At 45.7% G+C, this 27,280-nt stretch overlaps 2 protein-coding genes across 27 annotated transcripts in view; one reads left to right on the plus strand and one right to left on the minus strand.

The window, feature by feature from the left end:
* TCTN1 (tectonic family member 1) overlaps nt 1-22,080 on the plus strand; it is a 32,694-nt gene extending 10,614 nt beyond the window's left edge. For 3 of the 18 annotated variants that reach the window (XM_086347722.1, XM_086347723.1, XM_086347715.1), the window contains 11 exons: nt 1,343-1,430; nt 3,259-3,368; nt 4,833-4,853; nt 8,999-9,142; nt 9,679-9,804; nt 10,201-10,286; nt 10,817-10,957; nt 12,875-13,037; nt 15,110-15,235; nt 15,666-15,810; nt 16,702-16,819. In XM_086347722.1, the coding sequence (XP_086203848.1) occupies nt 1,343-1,430; nt 3,259-3,368; nt 4,833-4,853; nt 8,999-9,142; nt 9,679-9,804; nt 10,201-10,286; nt 10,817-10,957; nt 12,875-13,037; nt 15,110-15,235; nt 15,666-15,809 (1,149 nt within the window). In that variant the 3' untranslated portion in view covers nt 15,810; nt 16,702-16,819. Of the gene's footprint in view, nt 1-1,342; nt 1,431-3,258; nt 3,369-4,832; nt 4,854-8,998; nt 9,143-9,678; nt 9,805-10,200; nt 10,287-10,816; nt 10,958-12,874; nt 13,038-14,139; nt 14,239-15,109; nt 15,236-15,665; nt 16,199-16,227; nt 16,820-18,553 lie in introns of those variants that run through there. The other 15 variants (XM_086347726.1, XM_086347725.1, XM_086347720.1 and 12 more) reach the window with 12 other exon arrangements.
* Nucleotides 15,280-27,280, minus strand: part of HVCN1 (hydrogen voltage gated channel 1) — a 34,854-nt gene continuing 22,853 nt past the window's right edge. For 5 of the 9 annotated variants that reach the window (XM_086347731.1, XM_086347732.1, XM_086347730.1 and 2 more), the window contains 2 exons: nt 23,372-23,476; nt 19,317-19,810 (listed from right to left, as the gene is read on the minus strand). In XM_086347731.1, coding sequence (XP_086203857.1) covers nt 19,388-19,810; nt 23,372-23,476 — 528 coding nt within the window. In that variant the 3' untranslated portion in view covers nt 19,317-19,387. Of the gene's footprint in view, nt 17,114-17,464; nt 17,578-19,316; nt 19,811-23,371; nt 23,477-27,280 lie in introns of those variants that run through there. The other 4 variants (XM_086347736.1, XM_086347735.1, XM_086347737.1 and 1 more) reach the window with 1 other exon arrangement.

The following is a 27,280-nucleotide window of genomic DNA, read 5'->3' on the forward strand; positions in this document are numbered from 1 at the left end:
TCTACCTCAAAAGATGCATCAAAGTGCTTGAGAGATGCTGCTGGAAACAGAGTGGATAGGCTGGAGGCCGGCTCCTCTTCTCAGAGTTGTGTGTAGTTTTACAGACTTTGGGAAGATGTGTGGTATTTGTTATCCATCCCTTCATAAGCCTTTAAATATGTGTTAACTTTGACTAAATGTCATAATTTTTGGAAGCATCTTTTTAAAAGAGAAGTATAAAACAACCTGTGCTAGTTCTAAAAGGTGAAGGCATAGAAGCACGGAAGTAAAAATGGAAAGGCCCCCATGTCCAGTTAAAACCAAAGCACACTGCAAGGAAGTTCCCTGGGGGGCCAGTGGTTGGGTCTCCACGTTTCCACTGCAGATGGCCCAAGTTCAGTCCCTTGTTGGGCAAAGAAGAGCCTGTAAGCCATGTGGCTTGGCCAAAAACAAATAAACAGTGCACACTGAAAATCACTTAACAGATGGGTGTATGTTCCTGGTTTTTTAATGCATCTACTAAAATATATGTATAATATTGTGCAGAAATGAAATTTCTAGTTATCCACATTGTGCTATAAATTTCCTTTTTTATTCATGATCAATTTTATGCATCTTCCCACATCACTATAAAAGTGGCCATTTCTGGAGCATTTCCCAGCTGCCAGGCACTGGGCAGAGCTCTTCAGACGTCACTGTACACAACCCTGGGAAGGATGCTTCACTTTAAGTGATGTCCCCATTGAAGTGTTGAGGGAAACATGGGTATAGGAAGGAGCCAGAGTTGGAGCTGCATTTTACTGATACAGAGTATTCCTTCCAGGGATGTGTCATTATTTATTACGGAGCCATTCCACTATCTAATAGACATTCGTTTCAAGTTTTTGCTGTTATAAATAATCCACAGTAAGCATTCTTATAGATATTTTTTTGTCCGATTAAATCCATAAGGTATGTTCCTATAAATGGGTTAACTTGGTCAGAATGAATGGAAATTTAAAATACCAATACCAGCTTGCCCTCCAGAAAGATTGCAGGAGTTTATTCTCCCAGCTCTAGTGAAAGAGAGGGCTTGTTCCCCGCTTGCTGCACCTGTGTCAGCCTCTTAGCTAACCTTCCAGTGGGATGGAAGTAGAATAGCCTAGAATAAACAGGCCTGCAAATTCTGTAACATGCATACACAGAAACACACAGCCTTAAAAGGAAAAGGGTGGGGCAGCTAGATGTTTGCTCCCTGCGGGCAGGGACCGCATCTATTCTTTAACCATCCCTGCAGTGCTGCTGGTCACGTAGTAGCTGTGTAGTGAGTGTTGAACGGATGCCTGAGTAGCACCCTGACAGCTGTTGGTTGTTCTGTTTGCAGTATGGGGTTCCTCTGCGGACTTCAGATTCATTTTTGAGATTTCCTTCTCCCCTTACATCATCTCTGTGCACTGATAATAACCCTGCAGGTAAGAGAGTGAGCATTTTTCTTTTTCTCTGCAAACAGAGTTCGCTCTTAGTTTAAATTTATAGCAATCATAATAAACAAACTTTGTAACTAGAAACAGAGTCTTAGAGTTGAACGACACTTCAAAGATTGTATAGTTCAGTCCCTCCGCCTCACCCCTGCCCGGTGCCAGAATCTTTTCTGCCACCGGTGGTCACTGCTTGAGCATTCGTCGTGATGGGGAACTCACTACCTGCAACCAGCCCACTCAGTTGTTTAACTCTTGAGGTTGTTGGAAAGTTCTTTTGTCACTGGAGCGAAAGTTTGTCAGTAGCTAACACTGATTAACTGTGTGCTGGGTGTGGTGTTAAGCGCTTGCATGTGTTTTTCCCATTGATTCTCACGATGGTCCTCTCAGGGAGGGTTATCTTCATTTTTGAGATGAGGAACTGAGAAAATGAGTTTAGTTTCTTACTCAGGCAGTGGTGAAGCAGGGATGCAACCCATGCAGCTGCCTCCCATGGGTCCTGCTTCTCCTTCAGGAGCATCATAGACTCTGTGGAGTAACCACTCTTGGCAGCAGAAGGCAATAGGCCTGGCTCCCCCGTCCTTAGCCAGCCTCACTATGCAGAAGCCCGCTAAGCTGTGGATGATAGCGTGTGGCCTAAGGAAGCAACACTTGCTACATGAAGGGAAGTGTGTTCTGTTGAAGAGGCTTAACCTTGCTCACACAGTAGGAGCAGTGTAATTTAGACCCAAACTGAGATACCGTTTCCACCTAATGGATTGCAAAGCGTAAAGAAATTTAATGCTGTGGAGAAGTAGGCGCTTGTCTATATCACTGGTGGGACTGAAAATTGGTACAGCCTTGGTGAAGGGCACTTGGGCAACATACATCAAAATTGCAGACAAATATACCTTTTAACTTAGCTGCTCTACTTCTAGAAGTTGGTCCTACAGAAACTCTGGCCCACATGCAAAATGATAGATTGCAGCATTGTTAGAGCAAGACTGGAGACAACTTCCGTTAGTGGGGAACTGGTTGGACAGATTACGGTGTGTCTGTAATAGAATGCGAGTTATCCCTAAAAAGAGGAGGAGGAAGCTCTTCATACTAAGACAGACTGAACTCCGAGATACATTGCTCAGTGAAAAAGACAAAGGGCAGAATATATGTTGTGAGTTTGTTTCCAAAAGGGGAAAGAAATACTTTTAAAAAGAGTATGTGTGTATACACACACAGACACAGACACACACACTTTCTGAAAATATAGGATATTTCCAGAAGTATACACAAGAAACTTCATGCAGACTGTCTTTGGGGAAGGGGACTGGTGGTTGCTGGCAGTTAGGGGTTAGAGGGAGACAACTCCTCAAATCTTTTTCTGAATTTTGAATCATGTGACTGTATTACATATTTGAAAAATAATTTTTTATACTCTGCTGCTGCTGCTGCTAAGTCGCTTCAGTCATGTCTGACTCTGTGCGACCCCATAGACAGCAGCCCACCAGGCTCCCCCGTCCCTGGGATTCTCCAGGCAAGAACACTGGAGTGGGTTGCCATTTCCTTCTCCAATGCATGAAAGTGAAAAGTGAAAGTGAAGTCGCTTAGTCGTGCCCGACTCTTCGAGACCCCATGGACTGCAGCCTACCAGGCTCCTCCATCCATGGGATTTTCCAGGCAAGAGTACTGGAGTGGGGTGCCATTGCCTTCTCCGTTTTATACTCTATCTGAAGCATATTGTATACATGTCATAACTTTGCAGTTTTACTTAGATTACAATTTCTTAGACATTTTTCTTCTTTTTAATTTTTTTTTCCTTTTTCCTTGGGAATGTTATGATTTCCAGCATTTCTGGTTAACCAAGCTGTTAAGTGCACCAGGAGGATAAATTTGGAACATTGTGAAGAAATGGAAACCCTGAGCATGGCTTATTACAGCAGCCCTAAAATTTTGAGGGTAAGAATTATTTTGAGGTAAAACTCGATTCATTGGGTTTATTTTCTGTTCTTTGTACCCTTTTAAAATATGACAAGTAGAGAATCATTTCAGTACATGATTGACACTCAGAATTTTTCTTCTCCAGTTCTTTGGTGTACTGATACCAAAGATATTGAAATAATCACTTAAAATAATTTTTATTTTTATATAGTCAGCTCATAATTTGCTTTCATTTTTTTCTTTTTTGCATTCATTCATTTTGATGGTAACCACTGATATCTGTCTCCTGAATTAAAAAAGCCTTTATTAATAACCAAAACTTTCAGAATTATAAAAACATCTAATGTCTGTCACAGAAATGATCATACTAGCACCAAAAAGTTATATTTCTGATTGGCAGATAAAATAAATACCCAGGAAAGGACAGGAAATAGGTTTGTTGGAGAAAGAGAAGCGGCCCTTTATTCCTGGTTGTGGTGACTGAAGCCTGAACTGAATAGATGGGAGAGGCCACTGGCCCACTTGGTGGGTGACATGGAGGGTCGCAAGGGGAGAAGACATTTTTCAGTGATTAAAAATCATGTGATTATTGTGAAAGCCCCCATCCCCTTCTGATTTCCTTCTACTGAGAGGGGAGTGTGGTGATGGTGGCAGGGGATGGGGGGGGTTCCATGGCATCTGAACTTCACTTTTCAGAATCAAGTTTTAGCTTTTCCTCTTCCCACCTTTTCCCTCTTTCTTTCCTCGAAGTCAGCCATCTACGCCTGTGAATTCTTCCAGTGCACGTGGCCCCTCACAGTTGTCCTGTAAACAGTCCCCCAGGCATGCAGGCACAATTCTCTTTTCATCCCAGAGCCCCCACCCCCAGACATGTCTACTCAACCCCCTCCCCAAAAGCTCCCATTGGCCTAATAGGGCCTCTTGTAGTTGGAGAAGTGGGACTGGGGGTGTAGGGACAGGAATGGAGTGCGGCAGAGCCCTTCAGGAAGAGAGCTCCAGCCATGCTGGCGAGTCAGGAGCTTGGCCTCCAGGGGGCTTGGGCTAGAGACAGGAAGACCAGGAGACTGTGGAGCCACCTGGGCAGGCGATGGTATCCTTCCCATGAGGACAGGCACAGCACAAGTGACCAGAAGGAGGGGAGCTGTGTCTTCTCTACAGTGTTATGTCACTGATGACCATGTGAAAAATACTGGATAATTACACTGAAGCATGGAGGCTTCCCGAGACACGCTCTGTTGGGCTGTGTTATTGAGCTCCCAGTCTGAAGGAAGTGAATATAGAAGGAAAATGTAAAGTTACCTCTTTTATGATGACACAGATACAAAAATATGTGGGTGGCAAGCCTTGATTAAGGAAATTCTGTTTTTCTCTTTAAGAAGTCTTTAATAAGAGGAATATGCCCTTTAATGCATCATCTGAAAAAGCAATAACAGTGCTTCTTTTTGTTGCACATAACAAGATTTGTTGTTCTTTTTCATCTAGGTGCCTGGTTCAGGAATAGAGGTAAGAATACTTAATGGACTCATCATCTTACCTTAGAGCCCTTTGAAATGAATACACTTATAGCTGGAAGGGTACTTTACTGCCAGTAACAAAAACATTTGCCAGAAAGCAAGCAGAAATGAAATAGGGAAACTCCTTAGTAGATCATTCTTTTATTATCACAAAAGGGTCAGACTTTCCAATTCCTTTAGTTTTTGTAGTCCACACTTGTTCATGTTTAAATGGCCTAGGTGTCTTGACTGACAAAGGGCGTGATTGGCCTCTGTGCTTTCAGGGCATCCTTGATATCTGCTTGGCCTCTTGTCAGGAGGGCTGGCTAGCTCCCAGGATGCTGTCTGTTCAGTGTAGAAGATAGAAAGAAATCTTGTGCCCAGTGAACGTACACACCTGTGTAGGAGATGAGAACAGTCAGTATAGTTTCCAGGGTTGAGTTGCAGGTAGGTTCTAGTCAAAGCCATGGCCCCAGCCCATGGCCCTGGAGAGCCGTGGTCAGGAGGTTATAGTCTCTTTGCAGCTATGTCAGAGAGAAAGATGGTGGGGTTGTTCTTGTTCTTGGGGTTGTACCCTGTTCCTCCCTGTGAATACCACAGTCCCCAAGGAGGCCAAGGCATTGACCTTGTCATCAGCTCCCAGAGCCTTGGTTGGCCTTGGTTCAAAAGTCAGCTTTGCTGTTATTTTCTCATATGACACCTGCCTCAGTCTCCCCAGTCGCAAGTGGGTGGATGGTAGTGTCTGCCCCAGAGGCTTGACGTAAGGCTGGAGGGAGAGAATGCACATAATGTGAGGCCCGGCTCTGGGTAAGGCGTCTGTTGCGCAGGAAGCACTGCAGACCACGGAACCTGCTGTGACTGAGTTCATTCCGTCTCTGGACACAAACTTGTGAGGTAGACGTTTGGAAAGGGATAGTCGTCTGACCTTGGACTCCACACTACTGTGTGTAGCCCTGGATTTCCTCATCTGTGAAGGTGCTTTCAAACTTACTTTAGTTACAGTGCTTCTTCAAGTGAAATCTGAAGCAGAGCCTACCTAGTATGTAATACGATTGAATCCAAAGCCCCTGGTAGGAGCAGAGGTGGGTCAGAAACCCTTTACCTGTCCAACTTGCCCACTTTTCTCCTTTCTGGCCCCTTGTGAGGAACACTACAGCTCCCAGGGACCCAGTTTGAGAGTCATATAATAGACTAGCTCTCAAATACCTCTGATCACTAAGAAAGTACTTAAAAAAAGTTATTTGTGTTTTAAAATTTTTGGCTGTGCCGAGTCCTCATTGCCTTACCTGGGCTTTCTCTAGTTGCAGCAAGCAGGAGCTGCTCTCCAGTTGCGGTGCGGAGGGCTTCTCATTGCAGTGGCTTCTTGTTGCGGCTCCTGGGCTCTACAGCATAGGCCCAAGGGTTGCGGTACCTGGGCTTAGTTGCCCCATGGCATGTGGGATCTTCCAGGACCACGGATCGAACCCGTGTCCCCTGTATTGGCAGGTGGATTCTGCCAGGGAAGTCCTAAAAAGTGCATTTATTGTGCCATTCAAAGTTGAACTGTCTATGGGGACAGCTGCCCTGTCCGCCATGTAGCATTGGTACTAAGGCGTGCGTGGAAGGTATTGGGCCCTTCATGGGTTGGGTGTTAATTGAATGACTAAGGATTGGTTCAGTCAAGTAGGGAAGACCTATTGTGAAGAATAATGGGACTTTACTCAAAGGCACATACTGTGTGCCAAGTGCTGTTTCAGGTGCTCTGCGTGTCTGCAGTCCTTTGGTTGTCCCAGTGATCCTGGGAGGCAGGTCCTGTTGTTGGCACTCTCTGGCACGTGGGTCACAGAGAGATGAATTGGTTTGCCCGAGGCCACACAGCGCGGGAGTACAGAGCTGGGATAAGAAGCCACGCTATCTGGCTCCAGAGACGTTATTCTTAGCGATGACTGGACCAGCTCTACTGTGTGCCAAGCCCCAGGTTAGAAGTTGCGCACACATTCTTTCTTTATATCCTATGGCCACGCAGTCAAGCCACGGCAGTCTGGGACTTTCAGCTCAGATCTGTGTGGCATCAAAGCTCCGAAGGACGTCACCTAATATCAGGGATGTGTCTAAATTTTTTTTTTTAAATGCAGCTTCCAAAGTCTGTTAGAAGATCAGGAATATAAAAGTTGGATCCAGTCTTCCCACTAATCGAAGCTCATTGTGATTGCTTGGAATTGTCAATATTTGTTGAACCATCAACAAAAGATTGTCACGGCCCTGTAGTTTCGTTGCTAAGTGGGCTTTAGTTCTTTGCCAGTGGTTAGTTTGGGAATGGGATATGATTGAATAGGACATTCAGGAAACCAGAGCAGCCCTCCCATTTTTGTTCTCGAGACTGAATGCACAGTGACAGCCTCGCGCAGTTCTTGCGCTTACACTGCTCTCTCAGTCTTTACAAAGCTAATTTAAACTGAGCCCTTCGCTTTCTGCCAGTCACACCCACACGCCACGGGGATGGCTTCTTCAGAGGCTGGTATGGAAAGGTGTGTGCTTGCTTGGAACACAGTATATCATTGCTGAATCAGGGCATTTCAGATATAGGAATCCAGGGTTATCTTTTGATGACTTCCTTAAGAGCTAATTACCCTATAGCTAATTAACCGGTAGCGTGGAACTCCTGTTATGCAGAGGACTTTCTTTGTAGTGAGTGGAGTTGCCAACCTGCAGCTCTGTCGCATGACAGCTCACCTTTGCTTTTGAACAATATCATGTTCTTGGATTAGAGCTTTGACTATCAAGGGAGAGTTGCGGGTCTTCTTGGTCATGGGAACAGACACATAAGAACTACTTGTTTACCTATAAAATGACAGCTTAAATACTTAGTAATTTTGAATTATAATCAGCATAGTACATGGTTGAGGGCAAAGTTCAAAGCACTATAAACAAAGAGATGCAAGTTCCCTCCTAAACAGTGGTTTCTAAGAGCAGAGATTTAGAGCAAACGTCAGACTTGTCTCATGATACAAAGAGGCCAAAATATCTAGAGGTTCAAGCCATTGAAAGGATTGCTTGGTGCTCCATCACTCCACTGGCGATGGCCATAAGTAAAAAATGTCCTTTAGTAGCGTTGATCTAACCAGGGTTTCTTGATTCTGCTTAAAAAAATTTGTTTGTGTTTTTCTTCCTCATGATCCCACCACGAGTACGTGTGTGTATAAGGGTGTGTGTAGAAGTTGTGTATAAACTGGGTCAAGCACATATTCAGAGACGTGGTGGGGGTTTAGGAGGATGGATTCCAGGACTCTGTGAGGAATGTGCATGTGCGTGTAGAGAGCAAGTGTATCTATCAGTAGGAGCTGTGGTTGGAGGTGAGAGTGTATGTGTGTCTTTGATGGCATCATGGGAGGTGTGTGTGTGTGTGTTTGGGATATAATTCACTTACCATAAAACTTACAATTTAAAGTGTACAATTTAATGGGTTTTGGTATATTCGCAAGGTTATGCAGTCATCACCATTATCTAATTCCAGAACATTCTCACCACCCCAAAAAGAAACCCTGTGCTCATTAGCTATCACGCTTCATTCTACCCCAGCCTTCTCCCCCAGCCCCTGGCAACCACTGTATATACTTTCTGTCTCTCTGGACTTGCCTACTCTGGACATTTCATGCAAATGGGATCATATAGTACGTGGTCCTTTGTATCTGGCTTCTTTCACTTAGCACCGTGTTCTCAGGATTCATCTCCCTTGTTGCATGTGTCAGTGCTTCGTTCCTTTTTATGGATGATTCTTTTTATGGACAATATCCTTTTGTAGGGCTAGACCACCTTTTATTTATTCATTCATCAGTTGATGGACATTTGGGTTATTTTCATTTTGGAGCTATTATGAATGCTGCTGTGAACATTTGTGTGCATGTTTTTGTGTGAACATTTTCAGGGGTAATCACTTAACATTTTGGTTATATCCATCTCAGATATTTTCTATGTGAATGTGTGCCTGTATTTACATATAAATAAATATTTGTGTTTTTGCAAGTGTGGAATTCTAGTATGCGTATTGTTCTATAGCTTGCTTTTCCCTCCTTGGCAGTGTATCTGTGGAGGTGTGTTTCAAGTTTTACACTATTTTTACCCATTCACTTCCTCTGTTCAGGTGTGTGTTTGGTAACCCAGGACTTTACTTTGCAGGTCCCTATCATGGTTCAGTCCGTTGTCATTCGGTCTCTAAATAAAACACTAACCCGACTGGAAGACACGGAAATACTGCGGGTATCAAAGCAGGGTGTTGTTGAGGCGGGGCATATTAAAATCTGCACTAACGTCGTTCTTGAGGTAGGCACCCAGTTTGGCTTTGAAAGTTCACTGTCTGTGGCCTGCTCAAGCCAGGTGTGGTCCTGAGGGGTAACTGGCCACCCTCTGGCCCATCCGATGGTATTGCTTTTCTTGTCTTGGCCTCCTGCTTGCCTTTATTCTGTCTCATCAGAGGTCACTTCTTTGTCCCTGAAGTAATCACATGTGGTTTTCTCCACAAACCTTGTAACTTATAAGCATACATCATAATTTGTTGCTACTGCTGTTGTTTTAACACATTTATCTGCAGAGATAGGCTGCTTATATTCTGCTCAGGCCAGCTGACTTGTACCTTCTGTGATTGGGCACAGAAAGGCTCAGATGCCCCTGTCAGTGGGGGCTTATGCTGAGCTAATACCTCCCATAATCCGGTTGGACAGGAGACACACGCTTCTCTCTCTGCATGAGAAGTGGGAGGGGATAGCCTCCTAGATGTATATTTTCTTAATGTGAGTTATTAATACAGCTACAGAAACATATTGGGAACAGATGTATCTGAAGTATCCTTTTGTTTTTAGGTGACGTACAGCCTCACATATACAGATGCAGGTGAGGTAATAAAAGCTGATCTCTTTCTTCTTCTGGGAGCAGTGAGCAGTGCAATGGTTCCACTCCAGCAAAAGTTTGAAATTTATTTTATTCAGGTAAGCTTGATAAATTTTCATATAAGTATCAATAATTGCCAAGTATAAAGAAATCATGAATTAGTGGGAAAAAAATCTCAAATTAGAAGTATTACTACAACCATTTGTTCGGAACAAAGGGCTCACATGTAGCCTGTGGAAGCTTGTCACAAAATCCAGCCAGAGTCCTTGTGTCTTTTCCACTTGGGAATAAGCTTCTCCTCCCTGTGAGCTTGTTCTTATACAGCATGATGTACTCCTACACTCCGCAGATATATTTATAGTTCTGAGTAGGGGGAGAAATTCTTTCATTGGTTGGTAATCCCAGATTTCATTATGAAAACCATTTCATTTTCCCTCTGCCATTTCCTTATTAAAATGAGAATTGCTTGGGGGCATTTCTGCACTGTCTTTCAGCAAAACGCAAAGCCAGTTCCTCTCAGTGGAAACCCTGGTTATGTGGTGGGGCTCCCGTTAGTTGCTGGATTTCAGCCGCAGAAGGGATATCCTTTTTGGCTCTGTAGAAAAGCTTCATTTCCCTGTCCATGTGTGTGGGCTGCACTTCTCCTGATTGCTGAGGGTCCTGAGGGCTGGAGAGGCTGGTCTCGGCCAGAGCTGCCTTTGGGGGGCTTGGCCTGCACAGCAGGCAGGGCTGTGTGGAGCCTGATGGGGTGGGACAGCGTGGCCCAGGGGACTGGCAGTGTCTTACAGTTAAAGCCTTCAGACAGAAGGGTTGACAGACGTTTAGAGGTATTTGATTTTACACTTAAACCGAGACTGTTAAATTAGTGGTTTTGAAAATGTGGAATTAATTTTGAAGGGCCAGTTTTTGAGAATTTTTCTTCTGAGGCTCTCCTAATCAAGGAAAACAGTTACAACTATTTTTCCTTCTCCTGGGAAATAATTATCAAAATCCCCACGGCCTAGAGAAGGGATATTTGGGTCTCACTCAAATCTCATGTCACACACGTGACACCATCTCCTAAGAATCTGCTGCTTCAGTACCGGGCAACTCCCTTAACCTTCTGTGAATGTCTGGGATCATTCAGACCACAAATAGATATGGACAACTTACTCTTCTTCGTAGTACAACTGAGCAAGACTGCTTAGCAGCAGAGGGGATCCGGGCCCCAGTATTATTTGGTTACAACATGCAGTCTGGCTGTAAACTCAGGTAAGAGAGTAACTTGCTTCTGTTGGAGCCTATTTTCATTGATCAAAAAAAACAAAAACACTCTTACTCTTCCCATTGTTTTCCCTGTGTTCTCCCACTGTACTCCCACTTTATGTATATATAATTTTTATTGGAGTATAGTTAATTTACAATGTTGTGTTAGTTTCAGGTATACAGCAAAGTGAGTCATTATACATATATCCCCTCTTTTTAATTTTCCCATATAGGTCATTACAGAGTATTGATTAGAATTCCCTGTGCTATACAGTAGGTCCTTGTTAGTTACCTAGCACTTCCCATTTTAATCAAACCTCTGCATCAGCTGATAAGCTCATTAGCATATTATTAGTGGTCATGATTCAAGGGGAAATTGTTAAAACCCTTTTTGCTTATCAGATATGGCAGAGTAAAAATATCAAGGCTTTGTATGTTTTATTTATCTTTTTATTGTCAAACATGTTGAACAGCTCTGTGTGGCTTGTTCTAAAGACAGCACTTTTTTTTTTTTTTAAGACAGCACTTCTTACCTTCATTTTCCCTATCCCAGAGTCCCAGAGGCAATCACTTTCAACTCTTATGGTTGAGTTTTTGAAAATTGGTCCCCAGATCTTTAAATAACCCATATATAGTGCTGCTTCTTGATTTTTTTTGTTTTATGACTTTTGTTTTTTATTTTTTTTATTAGGTATAAAGTTGATTTATAATGTTTCAGGTGTATAGCAAAGTTATTCAGTTATATTCTTTTCAGATTCTTTTCCATTATAGGTTATTACAGCACACTGAATGTAGTTCCCTTTGCTGTACAGCAGATCCTTGTTTATTTTCTTACGACTTTGTTTATTTGAGTTCCCACTATGGGAGGTGAGGATTTGGCTCTTTCTCTCTTGGTCCCTACCCGACAGGCCACTTGCTTCCCATCCTTAGATCTCCCCAGGGTATCTACATCATCATTTTGGTTAGACCAAAATTCACCATTTACATTATTCTGATCGTGTTAGACTAGCATTTCTGAAAGGAGGTTCTGTGGGATACATTCCCATAATGTCAGCAAGGGTAAGTCTGTGGTTTAATATTTTGGGAAACACCAAATTAAAGTTCAAAACATGATTCCTTACTAAGTAAGCACTTCTCAGAGTCTTTAGTAATGTCAGTGTACTTCAGTGGGGACATGGGTAAGTAATATTTCTCAAATGTTTGGCCATGGAACCCTTCTTGTACAGAGCTTCTCCATGGAATATAGTTTGGGAGACTTTGTTTTGGATTCATCTCCCTGGCTAACCAAAATTTCACAAAGTGAGAGACACTTTAATTTCAAATAATCCCCTTTTTGGAGAGTGAGAAAATAGAATATGTGTATTGTTGAGGAATGTAAAAATAAAAAACACTGCAGGTACAATATTCTATAATCAGAGATATTATGGGTACTAACACTGTATTACGGAGAAGGCAATAGCACCTCACTCCAGTACTCTTGCCTGGAAAATCCCATGGACGGAGGAGCCTGGTGGGCTGCAGTCCATGGGGTCGATAAGAGTCGGACACGACTGAGCGACTTCACTTTCACTTTTCACTTTCATGCATTGGAGAAGGAAATGGCAGCCCACTCCAGTGTTCCTGCCTGGAGAATCCCAGGGACGGGGGAGCCTGGTGGGCTGCCATCTATGGGGTCGCACAGAGTCAGACACGACTGAAGCGACTTAGCAGTAGCAGCAGCAACTGTATTAAAGTGAGGTATTTGGCAGATGTAACATAAAGATGGCTAATACCTTGAGACAGATGTCCTTGTTTCTTATTTTTAGTACTTTGTGTGTTCTAGAGAAATGTCATAATTAAACATGACCTTGACATTTATTAAGAAAAGAAAAAACTGTAGGTTTGAACAATCACCTCATTTGACCTCATTCTCCTTGCCAAAAGACTGACCAAAGCTCTCACATGTCGGCTGGTGGCGCAGAAGATGAAGAGCCTGCTAAAGGGTCAGGGCTTCCCAGACTACGTGGCCCCTTTTGGAAATTCCCAGGCCCAGGATGTGCTGGACTGGGTGCCCATCTATTTCATCACCCAGACGTCCCATGTGAAGGTAACGCGGGAGAAGCTGAAGGCCACTTGCTAGTGGTCTCCGGCGTGCACCTGCCCCTCTCACTGTGGGGAGGCAGAGGCAGTGGCGAGGCAGGGGGCACCCGTTGAGGGGGTGGGTGGCTGTGGGTGGGAGTTCGGACTTTGTTGTCAGATGGGCCTGGATCTTGAATACTGATTTTGCCCCTAGTTAGCAGTGATTCAGCCAGCAATTTTACGGGTTTGAGCCTCTTTTTCCTCATAGCTGTATTACTGCCCTCAGGGCTTGTTGAGAGTTAAAATCGGGTAATATTAATCGTGCCTAGTGGTCACTCTATAAATGGGGACCACTACCAGTCACCATCCTGTTCCTTGTTGGTGTTGTGCAAGGTCTTCTCTAGGTATCATGATATGATAGATGAAGTGTTCTGTTTCAGTAAGACTTCCTCCCATCTGCAGAGCTGTCCCATCCATTGTTCCCTGGTCTATAAAAGCACTCCACCCATGAGAGCTTTCAATTCTAAAGTTCCCAGAAGAGTTTAATGGAAATTGACATCCTACAAATAGGTTCCAGATCACATGTGGTTCTTCTGCCCACCTTTTTCTTTTGTCTCAGCAGTCAGAGTGTGGGCCGGCCCCGTCAGCGGAGGCGTGCTCTCCATCTTTATCCTTTAATTGCCCAGCTTTTTCTTGTCACTGTTTCTTCAGGTCTCTCATTATCTGCTTAGCACATTTATAGCATGGGGACAGTGAGGTGAGGACTAGTTCACTAGCTCCGATCCCACCCTCCCCACTGAGTCCCCAGTAGAGATCCGTGATTACTCAGTTCCTGCGGTTCAGCTAAGTCTTGGCTCAGCTCTGCCGCCTCTGTGAACCAGGCAGATTGCTCCTAGCTTCTTGCAGATGGGTTAAGATGTCCAGTTGTTACTTCTCCCTTAGAAGGGAAGACATAAGTTGTGGCGGGATAGGCAGCAGCATGGACACAAGCACTGCCGGGGTCTGTGCCAGTCAGGAGCTTAGAGGGCCTGGAGCGGGTTTCATCCCAGCCTTCTAGGCAGAGCCGACACGAGGGCATCTGCTGGGCTCAGTTGACACCAGCTTCGTGTTGCATCTTCTCCTAATGACAGGATATTCGCAAGGATTTTTGAGCCTGCAAATTTCTTGAGAGACAGTGCTAAGCCAAGGAATTCCACCCTTGCCTTTTCAGCCGGCACCAAATTTAGCAGGTATGCTAGCTTTGCATGCCCCAAAGAAATGTATTTTTAAAAACTTTTCATTGTGGAAAAATTTCACACATACATACACAAAAATTAGAATACTCCAGTGGAATTCCATCTCCCCATCGGGCAGCTTTAACATGATCACATTTGCCAACTGAAGAAACTGTAAAGACAGGAAAGAGGTCTGGAAGGCCCCCTTCACCCATGTTCCCCTTAGGGCTGAGCAAACAAAGCTCCTGGGGCAGAGGTCTCAGGCCCAGCTTCCAGTGTCCAGGCCTGAACTGGGCAGCTCCACTGTGGCACCAGTGCCCTCGACTGAGAGAGTTAACTTCTTTGAAAACTTAAGACAGCACCTGTATACCCCAAGGTAACATCTTAATTGCCAACCAATGAAATCAGATAAGCGAAAAGAAAGGACGAGAATTTCCTCTAAGTACATTTTAACATGATATGCAGTGAGGTTTAATTCCTGACTATTAAAAATACTGTATTCCCTTTCCTCCTCCCCCCATGCCAACTGCTTTCCTAAAGAATCTCTGAGGTAGATGTAAATGGGTGGGTGCAGTTAGACCTGTCAGGGCCCTGGAGGCTCCATAGTTGGGGGTACAACTCCCAGGTAAGGCTGGTCTCTTTAGAAACAGGAAGGGCTGGAAAAATTATGCTTTAGGTGTTAAAATTTTTTTGGAGCATTGAGTACTTTTAAAATACATGCTGCTTCTAAGCTGTTTTTATCTGAACTTCTAGAGTCTATTCATTCTCTTGTTCAGAACATTTTGTAATATGGGAAACATTTTATAATTAAAACTCTGAACTGCAGATTAAGTTTGACTTAAGGTTGTATAATACTCAAATTGACTAATGGCATATTATTGTACAGGATTCCTGCCAGCTCCCAGTGGCTTTGACGGTAGAAGTGAAGTGGACTAAATACGGATCCTTATTGAACCCACAGGCCAAAATAGTCAATGTAACTGCAAGGCTAATTTCATCTTCCTTTCCTGAGGTAGGCCTAATTTTAAAGATACAAGACACAAGGCCAGACAAAACTCAACTGTGATAGGTGAAATTTATTATTTTGTAAAAAATAATAATTAAACAATCTGAATTCTTAAAACAATTTAGCAGTCACCATTTACTTAGAGGAAAAACCTCCACTGAACAAAATGGTTTTGTTCACATTTGCATTCTTGTTTAGATTTGATCTTTAAAATTCTTGTCAGAATTGAGTTATGAATGACATCAGTGTGTGAGGGACAACCTGAGTGAAAACTGTCCCTCTCCTCTGACGTAGTGACTGATGAGCCCTCCATGTACCTATCAGATTCATGAATGACAGCTACTGGGTGAGGAAGGGCATGGAAGCCGTCCCATCTTTGTTATCCTGATAACACACTGGAGGGCAGGGCTTGCATTATTCTGATTTTGTATTACAGACCAACTCAGGAAATGAAAGGACGATTCTTATTTCCACTGCGGTTACTTTTGTGGATGTGTCTGCACCTGCAGAGGCAGGCTTCAGAGCTCGGCCAACCATCAACGCCAGGCTGCCCTTTAATTTCTTCTTCCCATTTGTTTGATGTAAGTTGTTAAATAAGGAAACTATACCGTATCTGCAAAATTCAGCACGTGTGGGGCCCACAGTCCCTCGGAGACATTCCACTTTATTATAACCCTTGAGATTGCCCCCAGACCAGCACACTTCCTCTCCTCTCACTTCCCTCCTCTTGTCTCCCTTCTGGAATGTCATTCTACTTGGTCTGACATTAGAAGGGGGCATCGTCTGGTCTTAGCCAGTTCCAGTACCCTCAACACATAGGTCATATGTGGAAACTAAGTTGCACTTTTGAGAAGACACGAGGACAGGCCTTCAGGTAGTGCAGGCATTGAGGGTTTATCCAGTTTATTCATCCCCTGCTTTAAAAGTGAGTTATTTAAAAAAAAAAAATGAATTATTATAAAAATATTATTTTTAGTTCGGATTTTCTTCTTTTTCAGGTCCTGCTGAAATGAGTATAAAAATAGCAAATTGTTTAAAATCATGCAAGTAGAGGACAAGGCCTCACAAGGGGATCTTCCCCCAAATGTCATGTTAATTACAGTGGAGTCTTGGCTCTAATTGCCACTTCTGCGCCAGGCACCGGAGCTAGCTTGCTCTCCAGTTAGTGGGCTGGTCTGGGATGCCACCAAGTGATTCCAAGCAGTTGAAGCGGGAAAGGATCTAGTAGGAGGGCCCTAGGGAAGGAGAGAGTTTATTTTATACATTAATTGTACAGTAACTGAGGAAAATGTTGTCAGGTGGCAGAACTAGGTGGAGCCAGCTAAAAGCTGGAGGATGCAGAGGAGGGGGCTGGGTACTTGAGAATGGCCTCCTTGGGGGAAATTGTGGTTAGCTATTTAGAACAGCTTGGACATGTAAAAGACTTCTAGAATGTGTTGATAGCTAAAATAGCTTTCTTTTTTGTTTTTCAGAGTGCTCATATGAAAGGATGTACTAATCCCTCAATATACATGTGAAAAGTGAAAACTGCTAGTAATTGTCCAGCTTGTTCATTTTCAAGCAAGAGTAAAGTGTTCAACATGAGGAAAATATAGTTTATGATACATTTGTTACACAGTGTGGGGTGGGACATTCTCAGTCACACCAAGGAAGAAATAGAGCCTTTAAAAGGCTGTGTCCCCCAGAATCCGAGCCGGCAGCAGTGAGGCAAAGCCATCAAACCAAATCTCTCCCCGACATGGCCCCAGAGGGGCGGCTGTCTTCCTTGTCACAAGCCCATGAGGCAGGTCTTCCCTTTGAGCTGGAGAAGGCGTGCATCTAGTTCACTTCCCCGAGAAGTCCATGCTGTCTCAATAGCTTGTTAAGTCTCTCAATTTCTTGTTCCTGTTATTACAAAAGCAGACAAATAACCGAATTTACCTTCTGAGCCTCCCCAGGCACTTGGCAGTCATGCAGTGAGCCCCAGGCACATACTGGGCCCCAGAGCTGAATGAAAACCACGCTTCTAATGGAAATCACTCAGTCGGGGCCCAGCAGTGACAGCGGAGAGGAGACACTGGAAGAGGGGGTTCCTGGCGGAGCTGCAGGGCGGAGCAGTGCCTGGGCTGAATCTGGAAGGACAAGGAAGGCCTTTCCCAGGGGAGTGGGGCTCTGGGCTAACGGCCCCACGAGAGCAGAGGCCTGGCTGGGAGGGAACAATCTGTAAACGGGGTGTTTTCCCAAGCGCCTTCTTACCTTCTCAGAGCAGCTGAATTCAAGGTGCTGGATCTTGGTGGCCAGTTGTATGTTTATCTGTTTTAACCTTAACAGTTGCCGTTCTGAACGTGTCTTAACTGAGATAATTATCCCTGAAAAATAATGGTGAGGGTCTCCATGATACCAGTTTCTGATTTAACCACTTGGGAAAAAACCCTGCATTCCTTATACATGTATACAGTTGGGAAGAGCAGTGACAAGTAAAACAATCATAGCTTAAAGGCATCATAACTAGGAGGGTCAGGTTTTTCATTTCTGAGCTACTCAGTACCTAGCTGAGACATACTTCTGCGGCTTGCCTGGTGTGAGAAATCCTTAAAAATAATCACTGACCAGATGAGGGTTAAGCTCCTTAAGGGACCTTGTTCATAACATTTCTGCTACTTAGCAGCACTTGCTCAGGAGGCACTAAGTACAAGTCTGGAAATGCTCAAGCTTGGGGCTGTCACTCTCCCCACTTTCTGCCTCCAGGGCTGTGGCCAGTTTAATTGTCAGGCACTAACCTGAACCCTGTTTGGGGCAGGGCTCCCCGATGCCCACACCACAGCGGGGACAGAGCTCCCCAATGCCCACACCACAGTGGGGATGAGGCCTCAAAGCCTGTGCTGCAGTGGGGCTATTCTGCCCCCTTCCAAGTGTGAGTGACCGAGTCTGGACCGTCACCCATGTGTGTGGTGCCCACTAGGTCTGGAAGCAGCCATTCCTGGTTCACAGTGTTCCTGGCTGTCCCACCGAGTCTGGTTTAGCCTATGTTCTGTCACGCTGAAATCTGACAGCAGTGTAATAATGGGCAGTAGCAAGTGCTCCTACGCCTTGCAGCCATTTTTTTTTTAGACAAAATGAATACTTCTCACAATAGTGTGATGTGAAGAGTACTGGGTAGTAGCTGGTTCATGAGTCATTTATAGTCTGTCACAGTCTAGGTACCTCACATAACCTTTGTACACAGTATGTTTCTGTCCGAAAAAAATCAGTTGGCATTAACATCTTCCACATTATCTGAAAAGCTTATTTCCTTTGACAGAACCCAAATAAATGTTCTTAATAGGCTTTACTCTAAATCACTAGGTCTGAACCAGCAGGTTCCAAAGCCCACGTGCCCGACAGAGCCGCTGCACAGGCCCTTACCCTGCCGGGTGGCACCCAACACAGAAGGAGCCTTGGGACTCACTGCGCCTGGCAGGGGACGGGCCCGCCTCTAGCAGGCCTCACTGTTGCTCACTTGGTCTCCTGACAACCACCCATAGCCCATCAGCTTGGGCCCTAGGCCACAGATTCCCAACCTGCTGGACACCGATCACCTGGGAGTGCTTCTCGAACAGACACCCCGCCTGGGCTCCTCTGCACCAGACTCGCCACTTAGAGCGCTGAGGGTGATTCTGACACGGCAGGTCCACGGACAGGTGTTCACTGACGGCTGAACCACTGACTGGTCACTGAGTCCACATAAAATCACAATACAAACAGCTGCTCTGAAACAGAGGCTCCCCACACCAGCAGGGAGTGTGTGAGGAACAGGACCTGTGCCTAAAATCCGGGAAAGCGGTGTTTCCCCCAGCGTGTTCTCCAGAGCCAGAGTCTACAGCAGGCTGATGGGTGTTACTTCCTCCCAAAGTGTCAACTTGGAAAACAGCTACGGTTCTCAGAGCCTTCATCGTGCTCACTCGTGTTGTGATTTTCTCCAAGCTGGCAGAATCTAATGTACTGTGTTTCTCAGCTTCCTTGCTCCCCTCCCTGATGGTTCCCCTCCCAGGGTGGGATGGGGTTTGATAAAACACTCTTCAGGAAACACCTCGCGAGAAGCAAAAGTACTTCGGCAACAGATCAGGGACTGGTCTATCACCCTTTTTATTAACATCTTTAATCATGAAAATAGAGCCGAAAGGAGAAGGGCCCTTCCTCTCAGAGCACATGTGCTGGTGTCAGTCTGTAACCACAGAGGCAGCAGTGGGACACCAAAGCAGACCATTTCATGTTTCTCTTGGCTGCCAGGAGAAGGACTGGGGGCTCTGCGCCCCTTCCAGGCTCTACCCACTGTCCTACCCCCCACCTCCCACCCCCAGCTTCCCGGCTCAGGAGTGCAGGGGACATACCATTGATGATCCGGGCCACCCGCCACAGCCGGAGCAGGATCAGCAGTCCTAGAGCCTCGAATTGATGCTCCCGGAACAGGAGGACGAGGTCGAGGATGAAGGAAATGACCACCACGATGGTGTCCAGGATTTCAAACTTGTGGTGAAAGAACTCCAAGCGGAAGACAAATATTTTAAAGAAAATCTCCATCATAAAAAAGGTTAGGATGGCAAGGCTCATGTAGTGGAACACCTGAAGGGGACAAGGAGACACATGAGAGTAGACGCAGGCTGATCACGGGCTGAGCTGGTTCACACAGATGAGCCAGCTTTGAATGAACCTGCCCAGTCACCAGAGGGAATCCATTCCCTTCACCAATCCCGCATTCCTGCCAGCACCAGGCACTGGTTTTGGGCTCCGACTGTAGCTGGGAACAGCACAGACACTGCTCCCTGAAGGGCAATGGGGCAATGGCACAACTGAAAACATCCACCATCCCCTTTGGCCCAGCAGCTCCACTGCTAGGCATTTATCATACAGCTAAGTTCACATGTGCACAAAGACAGTAAGGATATTTACTGCAGCACCATTTGCAGAACAGACGATTTTCTTCATTATTTGTAGAACAACAGAAATGTTCATTAGACCAGGGTCCTTTTAAAAGCATTACAGTACCTCCCCGTGGAGTACTTCATAGTTGTTCAAAAGACCAAGGCTGACCCATAAGTATTTACTAGAAATGATCACCAAGGTGGGTGATAAATGAAGAGAGTTCCCAGATCTAGATTCATAAATACTAGTCTTCACTAAAGTAACCATTTCCATTCTGGGGCAGGGAAAGTATGAAGAGAGCTGAGACATCATCCTGGCCCAAAGAGGCTCACAGTGACCAAATCTGGGACCATTTGAAACTGAACACTGAAAAGAATGACTGTGTTTTTGTGATACACACTAAGAAAGGCAATGCCAAAGAATGCTCAAACTACTGCATAATTGCACTCATCTCACACGCTAGTAAAGTAATGCTCAAATTCTCCAAGCCAGGCTTCAACAGTACACGGACCGTGAATTTCCAGATGTTCAAGCTGGATTTAGAAAAGACAGAGGAACCAGAGATCAAATTGCCAACATCCACTGGATCATCAAAAAAGCATGAGAGTTCCAGAAAAACATCTGCTTTATTGACTATGCTAAAGCCTTTGACTGTGTGGATCACAACAAACTGTGGAAAATTCTTGAAGAGGTGGGAATACAAGACCACCTGACCTGCCTCCTGAGAAATCTGTATTCAGGTCAAGAAGCAACAGTTAGAACCTGACATGGAACAACAGACTGGTTCCAAATCGGGAAAGGAGTACGTCAAGGCTGTGTTTTGTCACCCTGCTTATTCAACTTATATGCAGAGTACATCATGAGAAATGCCAGGCTGGATGAAGCACAAGCTGGAATCAAGATTGCTAGGAGAAATATCAATAACCTCAGATATGCAGATGACACCACCCTTATGGCAGAAAGCGAAGAACTAAAGAGCCTCTTGATGAAAGTGAAAGAGGAGAGTGAAAAAGTTGGCTTAAAGCTCAACATTCAGAAAACTAAGATCATGGCATCTGATCCCATCACTGCATGGCAAATAGATGGGGAAACAATGGAAACAGTGGCAGACCTTATTTTGGGGGGCTCCAAAATCACTGCAGATGGTGACTGCGGCCATGAAATTAAAAGATGCTTACTCCTTGGAAGAAAAGCTATGACCAACATAGACAATATATTAAAAAGCAGAGACATTACTTTGCCAACAAAGGTCTATCTAGTCAAAGCTATGGTTTTTCCAGTAGTCATGTATGGATGTGAGAGTTGGACTATAAAGAAAGCTGAGCGCCAAAGAATTGATGCTTTTGAACTGTGGTGTTGGAGAAGACTCTTGAGAGTCTCTTGGACTGCAAGGAGATCCAACCAGTCCACCCTAAAGGAGATCAGTCCTGAGTGTTCACTGGAAGGACTGATGCTGAAGCTGAACTCATTTGAAAAGGCCCTGATGCTGGGAAAGGTTGAAGGCAGGAGGAGAAGGGGACACAGAGGATGAGATGGTTGGATGGCATCACTGACTCAATGGACAGAGTTTGAGTAAACTCTGGGAGTTGGTGATGGACAGGGAAGCCTGGCGTGCTGCAGTCCATGGGGTTGCAGAGTCAGACAACACTGAGCAACTGAACTGAACTGATAAAAGGATACTGACTAGTCGATGTAGAAGGAAAGGTATGATTAGAAATCACTGGTTTGCAAGCCAGTGTGTTCACAGACTCACGCAATGATCATCAGTGGATGCTAACTGGGGAAGAAGTTTGTATGATGTTGAAGTGTCACCATGTGGATTATATACAACTGCAAAGGGAAAAGTGCCCCTGGACAGTGCAACAGCTCAGCATTTACAACCTGAATCAAGTGATCCAGCAGACTAATAGTGGGTCCCTGGCCCAAGGTGCCATGAGATTTAAAAATAAAAATAGCCCACCCTTGAGGAACTCTTGCTTTTTAAGCCTCTTGACCTAACCTGTGTTGTACGGGAAACAGAATAAAGGAACAGGGTGGTTCAGATGGTAAAGAATCCACCTGCAATGCAGGGGACCTGGGTTTGATCCCTGGGTTGGGAAGATCCCCTGGAGAAGGGAAAGGCTACCCACTCCAGTATTCTGGCCTGGAGAATTCCATGGACTGTATTGTCCTTGGGGCACAAAAAGTTGGACACAACTGAGCGACTTTAACTTTAAAAGAGCTCAAATATAATGTCAGAAATCTAGTTTGCAAAAAAAAGCACTATGAACGAGGAAATTTGAATGAAAACTGGTTATTAGATATTATGGAATTATAACTTTTTTAGGTGTAATAATGCTATTATGGTTCTATAGGAGAAAAACCTCATTCTTAGGCATTGTTGAAGTACTCAGGGATGAAGTGTCACGATGTCTGACTTTAAAATGGTCAAAAATATATGGGCATGTTTGTGGGTATGTATATAAAGAAAGCAAATACAGAAAAATGTATGTTTGCCATTTTTCATAATAAAAAGTAAAGAAAAAAGGCACAAGACATTGAGCATAGGTGGTAAGTTACTGATGCTATTAAACAGTAGAGGGAGAGAAAAGATTATCCATCTATGGGAGGACTCAAGTGTCACAGAAGAGAACATTAACGACTGCCTTGGTCAAAGGGGCCACGAGTAGGAAGGCGGTTTAATGTTTTCTTCCTGTCCTTTTGCTGGTTGAAAAGACACTTATGCACAGTCCACTGAATTTTTTTTCAAAGGGTGTGGGGAGATGTTTTTTAGCCCCTGGCCTCCTCCCAGTTACCGGTGATAGGGTCACAGAATGCACCCACTGCCCTCTGGATGACTGTCTGGGATGGGCCAGGCGGTAACTGTGAATCAGGGAATGAATGGTGGGCGTGTCCCCCCAGTGGCTCCAGCACAGGGACCACGTCAGCATGTTGACAGGAGGACAAACAGCCCGCCCTCTGGGGAACGGGAAGGAACCCTTCTCTTGGTTTGAGAATCAGTGACAGACTCCAGCTCAGTGTCTTGGACAGCTCAAGATGCAAGCCTGCAAGCCATCAAATGACCTGAGGTATCCTGCTTGTAGGGAACTCATATCTACAACCAAAAAAGGAAGACATGTGCTCTACTCTTTGACTGAAAGCACCCCATCAAACTACTCTCAGAGAAGCCCTGGTTGATTCTCTGCGGGTGCTGCCCGCCTCTGCCCACCCTCAGTGCAGGTAACAAGAGTGAACCATGTTAAAGGGCTGTGGACACACTACCTTGGGGGCATAGTTATTCTTGTCGGGCTCGATGATCTTCAGGTCCAAAACGAGCTCTGCGAGCACCAGGAGGGCATCCAGGACGACCAGGCAGATGATGATAACCTGTGGACCGACGGAAGAAGCAAGAAACCATGAGACCTGAACAGGGACCTTCCTTCCATCTCTAAGGGCTGTTAACACCTGGGTGTCAAGGATGGGAGGCCAGTTGCCCACAGCAGCTCCAGCGCCCTCTCAGGAGGCCTGCTGGGGGCCGGCTCCTCTCACTGGAGCCCCTCCTTCCAGTCCAGGGCTGTGCCTGTCCTCCTAAAGCCTCCGTGCAGCTCACTGACTGACCCTTGGTCACCACTGGTCTTTCTCTTAACTTGGAAGTTCACTGCTTCTCAGCATCTCTTGAACCAAACTGCTAATGCCTAGATGGCAAAAAATAAGTAGTAATGTTTTTTAAAGCTTTTGTGTTTCTAGTTCTGGGAATTGCTCTTGCCAGGGTACACCCAGAACAGAGGCTCAATAAATAAAACATCCAGCCTCTGACAGCCAAGTTGCAGGAGGATCTCTAGGGACGCCTCCTCCAGGCAGCTGGGTTAGGGTGACATCCACTGTGCCCATCAAACAGCTTCAGACTGGAGACCTGAGGTGCCCACCCCAACCCCATGTGCTCACTGCGGGGGGAGGGGGCAGGGAGTTCTGGGTGTCCTGGGAAACAGAGGAGCTGCTGAGGGAAAGACAATCTCGTGGGATTTGTGACCTGCTGGAGCGGGGAGCTGGGGGGGGACCAGGGTGAAGTGAGTGGGTGGTCTCACCGATGGCAGTGGGGGTGGTCATGGTGACGGAGGCAGTGATGGTGAATCGGACAGTGAAGGTGGAGTGGAGGTGATGGCATCTGGGGTGACCACAGGGATGAGGTGGGAGTGATGGAAATGGCAGCAACAGGAGGAACCCCAAGGGGGGGTTCCTCTTTTTTCCCTTGACCCTTGCGTGACCTCTTTCTTCCCTTGAACATACTGGACTGTCAACTTACTTCCCCGGAGGCCTTGCCTCTTACACTGTCAGGCAGACAGACCTTGACCTCTGAGAATTAGTCTGCCGTTATTTTGGCAGTTTCTGCAGTTTCAGGTCGCAATTGAACCAGTTCAGGCCTATAAAGAATGGACTATTAAACTTTGTGACCATTTCGACCTGTAACAATTATGTCACTAAAGTATTTGATAACGTGGTTTATTATTGAAAATTGTATGGCAAAGTGCTCTGTAATGAAATATTCACACAAATCCGAATTCAGTAGCTTAATGAAGACTCAAGCCTCAGACGGCATCTTTCCTTCTTTCCTCGCTCCCTCCCTCCTTGGTTTCATGTTGGAGCTAAAGGGATGTAAGAGCTCATCTAGTCTAGAAGCAAGGGATGGAGATATTAAAAACACACTGGATATTCAGCTGTAAAAAGGAATGGAGTGCTGACGTACGCTACAGTGTGGATGGACCCAGAAAACATTATGCTAAGTGAGAGAAGCCGAACACAAAAGATCACATACGTTGTAGGATTTCATTTACATGACATGTCCGGTAGAGGCGAAAAGTAGATTAAGGTTTGTCGGGGTCTGGGGGTTACGTTTAATGGGTACTGGGTCTCTTTGGGGGTGATGGAAGTGTTCTGGAACTAGACAGTGGTGATGGCTGCACAACATCGTGAATGTACTAGATAAATGCCACTGAATTATCCACTTTACAATGATTCATTTGATCATAAAATGATTTAATTAATTAATTTCACCTCAGTTTTAAAAAGTGATCAAGAGACAGACCCAAGGTCACGAAACCCCAGTGCCTGGGTCCCAACCCTGGCCTCTATGAACGGACCCCTAAGGCTCCAAATCCACCAGTTCACAAGGCAGGACGAGTTCTGAGGGGAGCCACGTCACAAGGGAAAACGCTGAGAATTCAGGGAACTGGGTTAATTGCACATCCTCACTGGAAGTCAGCCACCCCTAGCAGCAGCACCCAGGGGTGCAGGGTGTAGCGGGCTGTGGGGCGGCCAGTCCTGAGCCAGCTCCCGTTAGCCTGGACCTTGGGCACAGGTCTCAGCTCTGCCGTGCCTTGGCGTTAACTCTAACAAGCTTCAGCATCCTTCCGGGGGAGATGGGACTTCGCTGCATTTTCCACCCTGACTGACAATGGCAGCATCGAGGGAGATAAAGTGTGAGGTCTGCTCAGCAGACGGCCGGGCCACGGTCAGCAGGTGATAAAAGTGAGGCTCCTCCCAGCCTTCCTGGCCATGCTCCCCTGCCTGTCTGTGGCTACCACGGAGGCCTGACTCACCCCAAGTTCTCTCCTTTGGTTGGTTGTGCCATCCTGTGAGAAGTGACAACAGTCAACTATATATCATGTCACCTTGGTCACCTCAAACCATGGGAACAGGTGGAGAGAGAGGGCATTCCAGAATCTCTTTTATGTGGATTCTATCTGCACAGATCAAACCCTTGAATCCTTACTCCCTACCCCGAGGTAGCCTCTCTGCTTCCACTTGGGCCCCTCTCCAAACTGCTCATGTCGCTGCCTCCCCACCACACACTTGGACTCTGATGGCTGCCCACTGCCGGTGGGTGGACTTCCAGGGCCTCCGTTCCCAGTACTGGATACATACAAGCCCGATGGACCCTTCTCAATTCCTGCAAAGCTGAAGCCTCTTTCCTCCCTCAGGCCCTTTGCAAACAGGGCCCCTCTGCCTGGGAAGCTCCTCCCTTTCCATCCACAGACCTCACTCCTGCCCAGCCTCGTGGTGTCAGGTGAAGTATCACCTGCTCTGCCTCACATCCTCAATCGGGTCTCCCCCACCCTGAGGATCTCTCAGAGCCACCCTGCTCTGCTTCCCTGCAGAGGGCTTCTCTCCACTTGTATCCAGCATCTGTCTGATTTCTGGAATGCCCACCTCTCTACAGAGCACCCATCCTCTGCAAGTGAGGGCAGGGATGTGTCTACCACGCTCACTGCCGTGATCCTGGTGCATAGCAGAAGCTAAGAACTGACTGTTGAGTGAATGAATAAACACCTCTCCTATGCTTTTCCCCAGAGCCACGTGGCCTGGGGGGCCCAGTCAGGAGAGGGGGGACCTCCCCTTGCAGCTGGGAGGAAGCTGGCTCCTTCCTTCTGCTCTTGAAATTGAGGGTTTGGGATTTCAACCCCAACATAATACCACATTTCCTCTTCTGTCAGATCTACAGAGGAAAGTGCTGAGCTGCCAGGAGTGCTGGGTTGCCTGCTTTGTTTCTGTAAGTCACACGAGAGTAGGAAAAAAAAAAGACCAAAATAATTCCTTCTCTTTTACTCTGGAACAAAGTCAGTGATGGGAGAGGCAAGGGCTGCTCTACTCTACTTTCAGAAGGGACATCAGCTCCAGGGAGGAGCTGGGTTATCATGGTTGAAGGGGGGTAACCTGCAGCAGGGGCCCCCAAAGAGTTCCATTCTGGGAATTGACAGACTGGGCTGGCAAGAAGCCTCCCGCTTTGTGCTGGGTCTCAGAACATGCTTCCAGATACCTGCTCACCCACGCTGGGGTGGCAGGATGGGGTTCAGACAGGGCTGGCCAGACTCCACTCACGTTGGGACTGACACTGAGCCCTGTAGGAAGTCCTATTCCTTCTGCTACTCTCTGAAGCCTGCGTCTCCCTCTCAGGGTCTCCCCATAACCATACCTAGAGATTGGTGGCGGGTTGGTTATGCCAGGCAGATATTTTCAGCATCACTTCAGAAAAGAAGAGACTCCCCCCACCCCTCAATTTATCCTTTCATTTCCTTTGTGTGTGTAGGGGGTAAATTTTGCATAACTTAACATTTAACATTGCAAAACTTAACATTTTCACTCCTTTACAGTTGGCATAAAGTTCACAGGCCTTAAGTACATTCACAAGGTTGT

This window comes from Bos grunniens, chromosome 17, assembly GCF_055505025.1.
Source record: "Bos grunniens cultivar Pamir isolate PY7600 chromosome 17, Bosgru_T2T1.0, whole genome shotgun sequence".
In the NCBI taxonomy this organism is placed as follows: Eukaryota; Metazoa; Chordata; class Mammalia; order Artiodactyla; family Bovidae; genus Bos; species Bos grunniens.